This window comes from Sinocyclocheilus anshuiensis, unplaced genomic scaffold (genome assembly GCF_001515605.1).
Source record: "Sinocyclocheilus anshuiensis isolate Anshui unplaced genomic scaffold, SAMN03320099.WGS_v1.1 scaffold413, whole genome shotgun sequence".
Taxonomy (NCBI): domain Eukaryota; kingdom Metazoa; phylum Chordata; class Actinopteri; order Cypriniformes; family Cyprinidae; genus Sinocyclocheilus; species Sinocyclocheilus anshuiensis.
The window spans coordinates 461547-474029 of NW_015536481.1; the positions used below are offsets into that span (position 1 = coordinate 461547).

At 38.1% G+C, this 12483-nt stretch overlaps 2 protein-coding genes across 8 annotated transcripts in view; one reads left to right on the forward strand and one right to left on the reverse strand.

Moving 5' to 3' along the window:
- Positions 1-368: 368 nt before the first annotated feature.
- LOC107679899 (endoplasmic reticulum lectin 1-like) lies at positions 369-6793 on the reverse strand. 7 transcript variants are annotated; one of them, XM_016475723.1, is made up of 15 exons: positions 6526-6792; positions 6282-6435; positions 5876-5980; positions 5687-5767; positions 5404-5481; positions 4894-4948; positions 4741-4799; positions 4437-4660; positions 4065-4218; positions 3658-3819; positions 3510-3569; positions 3281-3405; positions 1389-1466; positions 1231-1306; positions 369-1054 (listed from the first exon to the last, which is right to left on the reverse strand). In XM_016475723.1, exons 2-15 carry the CDS (start codon positions 6408-6410, stop codon positions 983-985), a joined length of 1458 nt encoding a protein of 485 aa, XP_016331209.1. In that variant the 5' UTR covers positions 6411-6435; positions 6526-6792; the 3' UTR covers positions 369-982. The 7 variants fall into 7 exon arrangements, with proteins under 7 accessions (XP_016331209.1, XP_016331572.1, XP_016331425.1 ...); XM_016476086.1 differs by having other exon boundaries at positions 4741-4793; positions 4903-4945; positions 6282-6793; XM_016475939.1 differs by having other exon boundaries at positions 4741-4793; positions 4894-4945; positions 6282-6793.
- A 3431-nt stretch (positions 6794-10224) lies between these two features.
- The window catches only part of LOC107683742 (1-acyl-sn-glycerol-3-phosphate acyltransferase delta-like), a 2782-nt gene continuing 523 nt past the window's right edge, over positions 10225-12483 (forward strand). Inside the window, exons 1-5 of the mRNA XM_016479808.1 lie at positions 10225-10253; positions 10634-10854; positions 11332-11501; positions 11638-11799; positions 12202-12355. Coding sequence (XP_016335294.1) covers positions 10668-10854; positions 11332-11501; positions 11638-11799; positions 12202-12355 — 673 coding nt within the window. The 5' untranslated portion in view covers positions 10225-10253; positions 10634-10667. The remainder of the gene's footprint in view (positions 10254-10633; positions 10855-11331; positions 11502-11637; positions 11800-12201; positions 12356-12483) is intronic.

Consider the following 12483-nt stretch of genomic DNA (forward strand, 5'->3'; position numbering starts at 1 on the left):
CAAGACTTTCTTGAGTCATTTTGCATATCAAGTAAATGTATCTTGATTTAAGAACATTTAAATATTTGTACTGGAAAACCAGGCAAAAATACTAAGAACAATTTTTTGCAGTGTATTCATTAAGGTGGTGTATGAATCTTCTGAAATGACTTGAAACATGATACTCATTTTATTCAACTGAACATGTACAGGCTGAGAAAGAACCAGCATTGCAGGCAATGCAAGGAAATAAATCTTTGTCTTGATAAATTTGTTAGAGTTAAGAGGAGCCCTTCACCAAACACATTATCGTACAGTAGTGGAAGTGGTTACATTGAAGTGAGGGTAATCACAAATTGTGAACATACCGGTAAATCAATGACCCATGATTTCCAAAAAAACTGTTTAATTACATTCACTTTCCTTTGCATACAAGACAGTGCATTTTCCCTTGCAGTTTGCATTGCACAATTACTACTTCTATCACTTTTAAAAACAATATAACCGTCTCCATATGCACAGATACTGGCAAGCACTGAACTACCAGAAGTTTGATCAAATAAATAATGTATATTTAAAACAGCTGACCAACTTGTATAATCAATTGATTAACAGAACAAATTAATCATTTGATTAGATTTTTTAAGTGACTTTCCCTCAGCCAACCATCTAAATGTGCCAAAGCATGAAAAAGCTGAACAAAAAATATTCTTCAACAGGTTTGAGATTTGTAAATAAAACATTGAGAATTCAGTCCTAGCTGCATCTCCAGGTTTAAAAGTTTCATCAAATCTCCTCCGTGTTTAGTCTTCAAACAAGAGAAAGTGCTGTCAGTGAGGGACTTTCTCAAAGGGTGGAGGCCTGAGGTTCAGCAAGTCCATGTTATCGCCATGATCTATGGAACTAGACTTTATCAGACCTTTATCTCTCCCTCTGACAATCATACTGCCTTCCTCTTCTGTATTGTTTGTTCTCCAAACTAAAATCCATTCCTCCATCTAGGCTAGCTAGGGATTGAAAGAAGTCCATTTTCATCTGCAGTGTCCAAGATCTTGCATATTACAGGCGACTCAACCTGTGGCAGAATGATAACCACGATAAAGTTTATCCACATTAAATGATCACACTGTAGCTTTTCGTAAGCCATAACATCAAAACACAATGTGCTCATCACTGGAATCATCTAAGGCTGTGCAATTATTAAAATCGAAATTGCATTCAAATCTCAAAGTCATTTTGTTTTCCACTCACCCCGAGAACATATTGACAGGTCTGAGGTTCCAGCATGTAAACTGTAACAGCATGAGGAGACTCTGATTCCTTACACCTGAGACAGAACAGGTAAGTGTTAGTGGCAGCATTCAAGAAACCCAAAAACCTCATAGCATCAAGAAGTTTGGGTAACTCACTTGAGCTTGACTATAACCTGTCTCGGTTTCCCTGTTAGGTCACAAACATCTCCATGGCCATAAAAGTGAGATACGACCCTGATGAGGTAGACAACATACATGACATATTATTAAAATCTGACAGATATATATAGAGATCAAAATTAGAGAACCTACAATTTCCTAAATTTCAAGGTCACCGTTTAGTCTTATTTGAGGTTATCGTAACAGGAGTACAAGGGCAGTTTTTTGAAGCATATTTTATTAATTGTATTCTGAAGCACAGTATAAAACTTAAATGAGATATTTGAAGAAAAAAAAAACTCTGATCAAAATCAGAGAACACTTACAGGTATCTCCAAGTTATTGGTGTTAATCTGGCACCTGGTGCTAATTTCCTTAATTATATGACGACACCCTATTTAACTGGCAGCATTCCTCCAATTTTCACTGAGATTGTAAAATGGCGGGCGGCTCTAAGTTGACTGAAACTCTGCGACAGGATGTTGTCCAGATGAATCCCAAAGGGATAATCCTTTCATCCATTGCAAGAGAAGTTAGTCTTTCCAAATCTGTGATTTCTCAAATATTGCAGCTTTACAATGACACTAATTCATGGCCCCCAAAAAGGCTGGTCGTCCATTTAAGACAAAAGCACAAGAGGACAGGATAATGCAGAGACTGTCAATGGGGAATCGGTTCAACACTGCAGCTGGAATTGCTTGCCAGTTCAGTGCTGAACAGGGTAAGGAGCTGTCTTGGCACTTTTAAGAGAAGTCATCTAAAAGCACACTGTGCAGTGACCAAGCCTCTCGTCAGCAGAAAGAATCAAAAGGCTCAGCTCACCTTTGCTGAGGAGCATGTTGTGTGGACAGAGGAGAACTGGTCCAAAGTTCACTTTAGTGATGAGAGCAAGTTTAATTTATTTGGGTCTGATGGGAAACCTTTTGTTTGGCATCAAACTGGGGAAAGACTGAAGCACAAGTGTGTAAATAAGTCAGTGAAAGGTGGAGGAGGAGGTGTCATGGTTTGGGGTATGTTTTCTGCAGCAGGAGTTCGGCCTCCTATACAGTTACATGGCAGAGTGAATGCAAATGTTTATCAGAACCTCCTTCAGCAACATGCGGTACCTTCCCCTGCAAGCATCTAACAATCAGCCTGCAATTTTATGCAAGACAATGCCCCAGTCACACTGCAAAACAGGTAAAGCAGTTTCTTGAAGTCAAGAACACTGAAATAATGAAATGGCCGGCCCAGAGACCTGACCTAAACCCGATTGAAAATCTTTGGAAAAACCTTGGCTAAGAAACCACTATGGTGTTTGTTTGTGTTTGGTAACACTACAGTTACCAAACTATGGAAGAGAGTGGAAGAAGAGTTGGCCGAGATCACACCAGCGCATGAGAAAGTAGTGATGTCCTGCGGCCACTGAAGTGCTGAAGTCATTTAAAGCAAGGGCCTCTACACTTCCTACTAATTTCTGAAAGCTGTAACCCACTAAAATTTTAGTTGTAATCTTCTTTCGTGCTACAGTGGTTACTGTTCTCCAATTCTGATCACTGTTGTGTTTTCCACAAAATAAAGGTTTTTGTTGAAATGCCTTGATTATTTTGTTAAACATGTTAGTGGAACAGTGGTATACTTACAGCTAATATCACCTCAAATTGAGTGATTTTGAATTTTTCAGAAAAATTTAGTTTTTATAGATTTTATCATTTTGATCTCCACTGTATGTATATGTATGTATGTATGTATGTATGTATATATATATATATACACACACACACATTACCATTTAGAGTCTGTTAGATTTTTCTCCAAACTTTTTAGTATATATATATATATCAAATTTGTTTTATATTATCCAGTTTTTTTTTTAAAGCACCTTGTATATGAGGGAAAAATAATCATACTTGACTTTCTGCACTCCATCGTCTTTCAAATGATAAGACCGTGCCACATTTTTCTTGGCCCAGTTAATATGATCCTCAGTGTTCCAGCTGCCCACCACCACAATGTTCTTCCCTTGTTCTTTGTCCTTCAACCGAATGCACAAAATGCAATTTAGCATCTCTCATAATCCAGACCTTTACACTATACTGGGAATTGTTATATAAGAATTCAGCGACTTCACAATCTTACCTCATGATACTGGTGGACGTGCTTTCCATAACAGAATTCATACTTCCACCATCCAACACCCTAGACAGAAACAAATATGTTAAACTGGGAATATGTCCAACTTAAAGATCCACAGATATAGAAAATAAACCCATCCATCCATCCTCACCCCATGCAGACAGTAGGAGCCACTCAGAAACTCTTTGATCAGCTGTTCATCAGTCAGACGAGAGATGTGGGTGGTGCCAACGGTGACCTGGGCTTGCCCGCCCACTGTCAAGGGCTTATGGGTAGAAGTATACGCCTCTTCCTTCACTGGAGGTGTGTCCTCCTTAGCAAGGGAGACAGAGGGATTACATTTTTAAAAATATTTTTACAACAATTTATAATTACATTAATTTAAGTTTTTATATACTTTTCAGAACAATTTTTTGTTCATTTTGCAAATATAATTTGTTATTGTCCTTTAATAGAAAGCAACTTTAAGTATTTATAGCAGGAGTCATTCATTACCGCTCACTTATCCCGCAGTAGGTTAGTGATAATGCAGAAGATAAAGGGCAGATGTATACTCACCCTGGATCCTCTCTGATCTCTTTCTCTGCTTGAGCTGAACGCTGGTTTGAGCAGCTCTTCCTGCTCACGATCCAGCTGGGACAGACTCTGAGGTCTGAGAGGGGAGCCACCCAGAGCCTGGCAAAAGATGTCATTCACCGGGGAGGACTTGGACCTGAGGAAAGATGGGCTGGATTATGTCACAAAGGACTAAAAATGTATTATATTTTATTATTTATTTTTTATTAAAGCACAATGTATGTGAGGGATAGGTGTTTCTATTTCTTGACATACATATTCACAAGAAAAAAAGTGAACAGAAATCAATAACTAATATTTATCCACTTATTTAGTATGATAAACTATGGAAACTGAATGTGTTTGTATATGTACCTGTATTTCGGGTGAGGACAGAGGAGGGGTGTGAGCACCACTACCTCATACTGACAGGTGGTGACCTCAGCGATTGTGAGGATCTCATGTTTTGCCTCCGGGTGGCAGACGTACAGCACTGTGGTAAAGCGAGGTTCATTCTGTCTCAGAGAGCATTCAGTCCCTTGTCCCATCTCTACGGGATAGTATGGTGTCAGCTGACCCTCTATATTCTTTGTTGGCACCTGGGAACACACAGAGAGTTTTAAAAAAAAAATCCTTAGGTGACATACATTTCCTACCTTTATATTTAACAGCTACAAACCTCTGTGTTGGTGTTTGATCCTTCCGTTTCAGAGTCGCTGGATGTTTCTGATTCTGATTCTGATGAACAGATAATATATTGATAAAAAAATGTAATACTTTACTAGAATATTTAAAGCAAGAATTACAAACTTAAGCTTACAAATTTGCCAACCTGCACCATCTTTTTTATTCATGGTACCCAGATAGTATTCCTGAATGTTGATCTTCTAAGGAAGCAGAGACAAATAAGACCATTAAAATGTTTATATTACTTAGAAATATGTCAATATAATCCATCCACATACACTAAAGTTTGGGATCTGTAAGATTTTTGTTTTTAAGAAATTAATACTTTTATTGAGCAAGGATGTATTAAATGGATCATGTGACACTGAAGACTGGAGTAATGTCTGCTGAAAATTCAGCTTTGCCATCACAGAAATAAATATTAAAATAGAAATCAGTTATTTTAAATTGTAACGATATTTTATAATATTATACTGTATTTTTAAACAAATAAATACAGCCTTGGAGAGCATAAGAGACTTCTTTCAAAAACATTACCAAATCTTACCAATCCCAAACTTTTGAGTGGTACTGTAGGCATTTCCAATATGATATAAGGAATGCTATAAATAATGATCTGGCAGCATACAGCATACATCATAAACAGTGATTTTACCTGCCCCGTCTCCTTGTCTTCATGGTACTGCCGTACATGCTTTCCGTGGCACACTTCATATGTCCAGTATGACTCGATCTGTCATAATTGTAATCAATGCAAAACATATGACTCATCATAACATCTAACCTCAATCATTTATTCAAACATTTGACTTTTTGTAAAAACAAGCTTAATTCTCTTTTAGCAAAATATAACTTGGGGTGAAATGTGACCTAGACATATTTTGTGAGATATAACCATGTTTATAAACTAGATACAGAAACTGAGACATGAAACTCACTCTGTAGGAGCAGCTGCTCTGTTTGAATAACGGCTCCAGCAGCTCAGCTGGACTCGGCCCACTATACTCCTTCATATCATCCTTCAAAAAAGAGACGGGCAATAAATTGATCAAATAAAACTGAAGTAAACGATACACAGAATGGCTCAAGATAATAATAACTAAAAAATTGGCCATGCATAACCACACCTCCTGGTTGCTGGACAAAGATGGCAATAAACATTTGTACTTTTCTTTTTCCGCAGTTGTCATGATAACATAGTTATCTTCTTTGTACAGGCCTCCTGACGTTGACTGCAGAGAAAGGGATATTATTACATATTAGTGCATATTTAACTTCTGCAGAAGTAAATAACAACAGACAAATCCATGCCCACAGCAAAAGAGAGATAAACCAGACAGCCCTACTTGCCATTTGTGTAATTTAATACTTCATAATGCTGTTAGAGAGAATATTAACACACTACAAGACAGCTCAAAACAAAACACATCCAGCAGTTATGAAGCGAGCTCAGTCAACAAGCTGACAACTAAACAAACACATATTTACAGCTGTCATGCGAAACGTCTGGGTTTATTAGATGTTTTGACTCACCAGGGTGAAGTCTGCCCCGGGCCATCTGATTTTGAAGGGGATCTCATCAGAAATCACAGGAGATCCAGCACGAGTCGCAGACAATCCGACCCAAAACAGCCCCAAAAACCAGCGCCAAGACACCCGCATCGCCCCTGCTGAGCCTTCAAGAGCGCTATCGGGACATTAGAAAGAGACAGAGGGAGGAGAAGAGTCAGAAACACGGTTACTACAGGTAATCAGTGAGATCTAATAGCAAACTGACTGTTGATAGCTTGACCAGAGTTAAAACAGGAAGCGCATCAGGACTTTGTCATCTTGCCACGTCCATTTCCGGCATCAGACGGAAATTCCCCTCAGCCAATAGCGCGTGGAGGCGCATGAGCCTCTGTTAGTACGGCCATAGACATAACACAGAACACCATACAGACCCTCTTAAACTGCACCTACTCCCATCTCTCCTAAACCATTTCCTGATCCGTCACTTTATCTCTGCAAACCCCTGTCCATTTACAGTCCAGTTGTTGCCAACCGCCTTGGGAGCCAATTGTCTCGCCATCCGTCGACCGCTCCCTGAAGCGGTCTCCAGCCGCTGCCGTGCTCTTGCCTGCTGCTGCTGCTGTCATAACATACGCTGCGATATCAAATTAATACTTGTATTTTTGGCGATTAAGAAAATAATTTTTAAACTAAAAAAAAAAAAGCTGTGTTACGCAGCTGTGTAAGATGGTCCATTTGTGCTAATTAATCATATTTGTCTTGTTTATATACAGGTTTATAAATGTAATTTTGTTTAAAACATTTCTTAAAGTATTTTCTCCAATAATTTACGTTAAGTTTGTTTTCTTGTTTATACACAGGTTTATGATTATTTTTTTTTTTTTTTTTTTTACATTTCTATTAAAGCATTTTTCTCCAATAATTTAATGGCACAATGGGCAAAAAATCAAAATCATCACATTATACTTGACAAAATATCCCAGAAAAACGATTCACTGCTAATTTCCAGTACATTAGGGCTCAAATAATAGGCATACAATTACTTTTTTCTCCAAAATATTGATTTTATTTTTAATTATGTTGTATGTTTGTGTATTTTAAGAAAACATAATGTAAAAGATTTTGCAAAAACAAAAAAACAGTTGAATGTTTAAAATCCATTTAATTGCAGTTATGCACTGTTAAATAAACCATGCCTTGCTACATACAGAGGCATAAATGTTAGTGTAATCACATCCTTTGACAATTTTGAGCTTTTTAACATGCACTACATGCATTTCAATCTTATCTTCTCATTAGACTATTCCCTGATCTTCAGCTTCCCACTGCTGACTGCTGAGTGGCTCTGTCCCATCAGGCTTCAGATAACCTCAGTAACTACTTACATCAGCCAGGGCATCCTTGGTAACTATCATATTTCTCCAGTGTCTTCATTTAAAACTATTAACCACAAATTGCTCTCAAAGCTGGCAAAGATGAGTATTTTCAGATTTTCACCAGAGTTCCTTCTTCACCCCCTGGGTTTTTCAGTGCATGAGTCCTTAAGCTTTTTCCATCTACTATATTTGTTTTTAATTGGGATGCAACATGTAAAGGGTATTGTGAATTTAATAGCTTGTGCTATTTTCATAAGCAGCCAATTTAATCTGAATAGTCTATTATCCAGAATAATGCCAGGCAAAAAGAGATTTAATTTCCCTTCTAGTGAAGAGGTTACTATTTTGAGTGTCATACTTGAATGGCCTTTCCACATGGTTTGTGAATCACTGAATAAATTATGTATTTTCATGTCATAGCAGGTCTTTTGATGCTGGTGGAGAGCCTCTCTTAATGTCACTAGAAATGAAAGCAAAGCTGAGAGCTTCGAATGGAAAGTGGACCTCAATCATAGTTCAATCAGTGGAGGGCAGAACCTGCTCCTTTGTATTATAATTTGATGATCTTGATGGTTGAATCATTATTTCAGAAACATTTGCATAGATAGATTAACTGTATGGTATTAAAATGTATTATTGTCTCAGGTTTTTGTCAATGGAATGAAAGTCAATAGTGTCCAAAACAACATTGGACCCCACTGACTTTTACTGTATGGACAAAAGAAGAGACTTTTTACATAATATTTTGATATCTTCTTTTGTGTTCTACGGAAGACAGGAAGTCATACAGGTTCAGAACGACAAGAGGGTGAGAAAAGTATGCCAGAATTTTAATTTTTGGGTGAACTATCCCTTTAAGAACGGTCATTTATTCAAAAGACAAAAATGTTGCTGGATCCTGACAAATTTGATGTATTTCTCAGGGTTGCAACTCTGTACTAATATTTAAGTCATCATTGGGCCTGAATACAAATTCTGACAGCTGTCATGTGAGGCTTTTTGTTAGGAACAAAGAAAAGCATGTCAATTCTTTCTCTAATGCAAACAAAACAAAAGCCATGCAAAATATATATCTACTAATATCCTATCAAACGTTTCTCTCTCATAGAAAAACAATGAGCTTTTTTGCAACAGTTTTCTTTTGTCACTGAAATAAAGCCCAGCCAAGCTCTTCTCATCCAGTAGAGGGCGCAATCATTCTGATAATTGGGTGTGTACACCCCACGTTTAAGGTGGTGATGTCCTACAGTTGCCAGCGTGCTTGGCAATTACGTTCATCTGCCGGTCGAAGTGAACAGTGTGAAGCAGCCTGTGTAAAGACACCGAAGCAGCGTTGGCTTTAAACAGAGGAAATTACATAATGACCCTCTGAAGTCTCTGCCCACGTTCCAGTGCTCTTCGCGCAGCGTCTTTTTGCCGGGGTGTGGTCATATATTCCGTACACTAAACGCTGGAATCTCTCTCAGCAGCCTGTCCTGCCCAACTTAAAACATCCTCCAGATATTCATATCTCTCTTGCGCTCTCTAATCAGCTCCATATGATGAGACGGATGCTCTAGTCTACTACTACTACTACTACTAACCGCGCAAGGGAAAAAAGGTATTGTTGTCTTCTGATGAAAGATAAAGTGCCGTTCTTTTCTTTGTATGCGATATAACGTGCACGAGTTTTGCTCGTTGTTTTCAATGGCTGTTCGTTCACTCTTGATGCTTATGATACCAAAGGCAAACAAAACGAAACAGTTAAGTGAAACACAAATGGCCAGAAGAGACAGATTTATCAGCTACTGTAGCAAATATACTGTGAACTAACCGAATCTGTATTTAAAAAGAATACAGCGACATTTTTGTTGGCGAATTGACAGCCGTAAGTTACCTGCCGGTGAAGTGTGGAGGTTGAATCAGGCTGAACTGATAGTCCAAACAAGGCGCACCCTGTAGTGCTAAACTACAAATTAGTCGTTTCTCTCCATGTTTATGAATGTGTGTTTTTTTTTTTTAAGTGAACGAATAGTTTTTTATTATTTCTACAGACCGTCTCATATTTGTAGTTCTCTCGCTTTTGAAGCCTGTAACCGTTCTGAATAATTCGTGGCCTGACTATAAGAGAAATTTATTTTATATAATATTGTCTTATTAATTATATAAGGTTATTATTATCAAATGTTCGTGCTGCTTTCTGAATGCTTATGGTTCGATCAGCTTAGTGTTTTTAAAGAATTCAGTAATTGATTCAATGACTCACTTGTTGCCAGGTTCTTGCTCAAGAGAACTTGCGGAAAGAGTCAAATCAGTGGACGACTCTGTTAAGTGAACTGAAGCAAAAGATTTGAGTAACTGAAATGAATCAAAATCCCCTCGACTACTGCAAATAGATTTTACATTTTATCAACCTAGAATCTGGTCTGGTTAATTTCAACACGTATAACTGCAAGTATTTGTTTTACACTATTTGACACTTTTTTTTTCTGTGACCACTAGCAGAGAGTGTGCAGACCACATTGCACCCTCAAATTGAATGTGCTTATGCCAAAACACACAGTAGACACACAGCCACACAAGTAACACTGTGACATTTGTTTAAGCCTTTGCCCTGTGTCCTGAGAGACTTTCACATGTAAGAGCTGACAGTGATGATAGGGACAGGTCTCATCTTGCTCTGTGCTAGCTAATGGTCTTCTCAGTTCTCTCACAAACACTGCTTTTAAATGAACTATTTACTCTTGAAAATGACGCTTCCCACACATTTATAAACCATTTTCACAACATTCAAGTGGGTTGGTGTGGTAAAGAGGAATGAAAAAAACCCTGAACTTTATTCCTCTGTTGCAACCATGCTATTTGAATATTGGCTCAGGTAGATTTTCATATTTCAAACAGTTTTTTTACATGTGCAACATATCTTGGGAGGTGCTTTCCATCTTTATTCATAACAACAGTCTTCTGGTTAATATGAAAGTTATTTATATTTTTCTTTTTCTCTCTCTCTCTCTGCAGAGGATTTAGTGGAGACAGGAGACGTCAAGTCTACATGATAAGGATGGGAATCCTTCAAGTACTGAAAACCCAGCTGCTATGTCATCTCATTATCTGTTATGTGTTCCTAGTCAGTGGGTTTATTATCAACCTGCTCCAGCTTTGTACTCTACCACTGTGGTATATTAACAAGCAACTCGCACGCAGGATCAACTGCAGATTGGGTTATTCCGTTTCTAGTCGTAAGTCCTGCAAGCTCTCACATGCGGCCTCACATCTTCCAAACAAAGTTATGACACATCTACTGTCATAACCAGCCATGATGCAACATGCTTCCAGTGCTTACTTTGTCTGCACTGACAAAGTACAGCATGAAGTGACAAAATCGCATAAAAATAGTAACAAAGTAAAAAGTGGTCAATAATATTTGTCACAGTCATGGAGATCATGATTATCATGTGTCACCTGTTGCTTTGTACCATGATTGTATTGTAGGATGCACAAACCTTACAACCATTATTTCCTGTTTGAAAACCTCGGTGTTGCACTGAGGGTAACAGAACAGAAAGTTGATATTTTTGAATTTTGCAAATTGCTCTATTTACATACAAAGTTGATGAACTTGTTGGACTACTTCACATTCATGAATATGTAAATGCATTCTGCATTATATACATTATAATTCAGTATGTATTTTTTGTTGTTGTTGTTTTGTTCAGAATTGGTGGCATTGTTGGAGTGGTGGTCCGGGACAGAATGCACCCTTTACACAGATCCAGAAAGCTATCCTTTCTATGGCAAAGAAAACGCCATTGTTGTCCTCAATCATAACTTTGAGATAGATTTTATGACCGGCTGGACCTTCTGTGAGAGATTTGGTGTTTTAGGGGTAAGACAAAAATACAGTTTCATACAAAAACTCAACTTTCCCGCACCTTAACAAGTGTGTGATTCTAAATTATTTTTAAAGACTCAATACTGCCATGATGCCGATTGCAATTGTTTTCATCATATTTTGCTTTCAGAGCTCAAAGGTGTTGGCAAAAAAGGAACTTTCCTTTGTTCCTGTGATTGGCTGGATGTGGTACTTCCTGGAAATTGTCTTCTGCAAAAGGAAATGGGAAGAGGATCGCAAGACAGTAGTGCAAAGCCTGCACAACCTTCGTGATTACCCAGAATACTTTTGGGTATATTTGTGAAATCTCATTGCACATTGTACTCTGGTGATTTTAGTTGATTTCAGATGTCTCTTTTCCTTTATCTTAGACGCACAATTACTTAAAGGAATAGTTAACCTGTTCACCCAAAAATAAAAATCATTTACCTACCCTCATGTTCCACAGCCCAAATGCTGTTATATTTTCTGTGGAACATAATAGGAGAATTTCTGAAAAATATTCAGGCAGCTCTTTCCATGTGATGACAGTTTGTCATTGTTCCAAATAGCACCATGAATGTAGTCCATGTGACAATTAATAAGTACATTTTTGGGTAAACTGTTCCCTTAACATATACACTATATCCCGTATTGTATTAAGCTTTTCTGTCCCCTTGTGTGGTTGATGTTAATTTTTATGATGTGTCTGTAGTTCCTGTTGCACTGTGAGGGCACACGTTTCACAGAAAAAAAGCACAAGATTAGTATGGAGGTGGCAGAGAAGAAAGGTCAGCCCAAACTCAAGTACCACCTTCTCCCTCGGACCAAGGGCTTTTGTGTCACGGTCCAGAACCTCAGGGGAACGGGTGAGAGCTTCTTGGCCTTTAAAGGGACAGTTCACCTTCAGTTGCTGGTCCCCATTGACTTGCATAGTGTTTTTTTCCCCATACAATGGAAGTCAATGGGGACCAGCAACTGAAGGTGAACTGTCCCT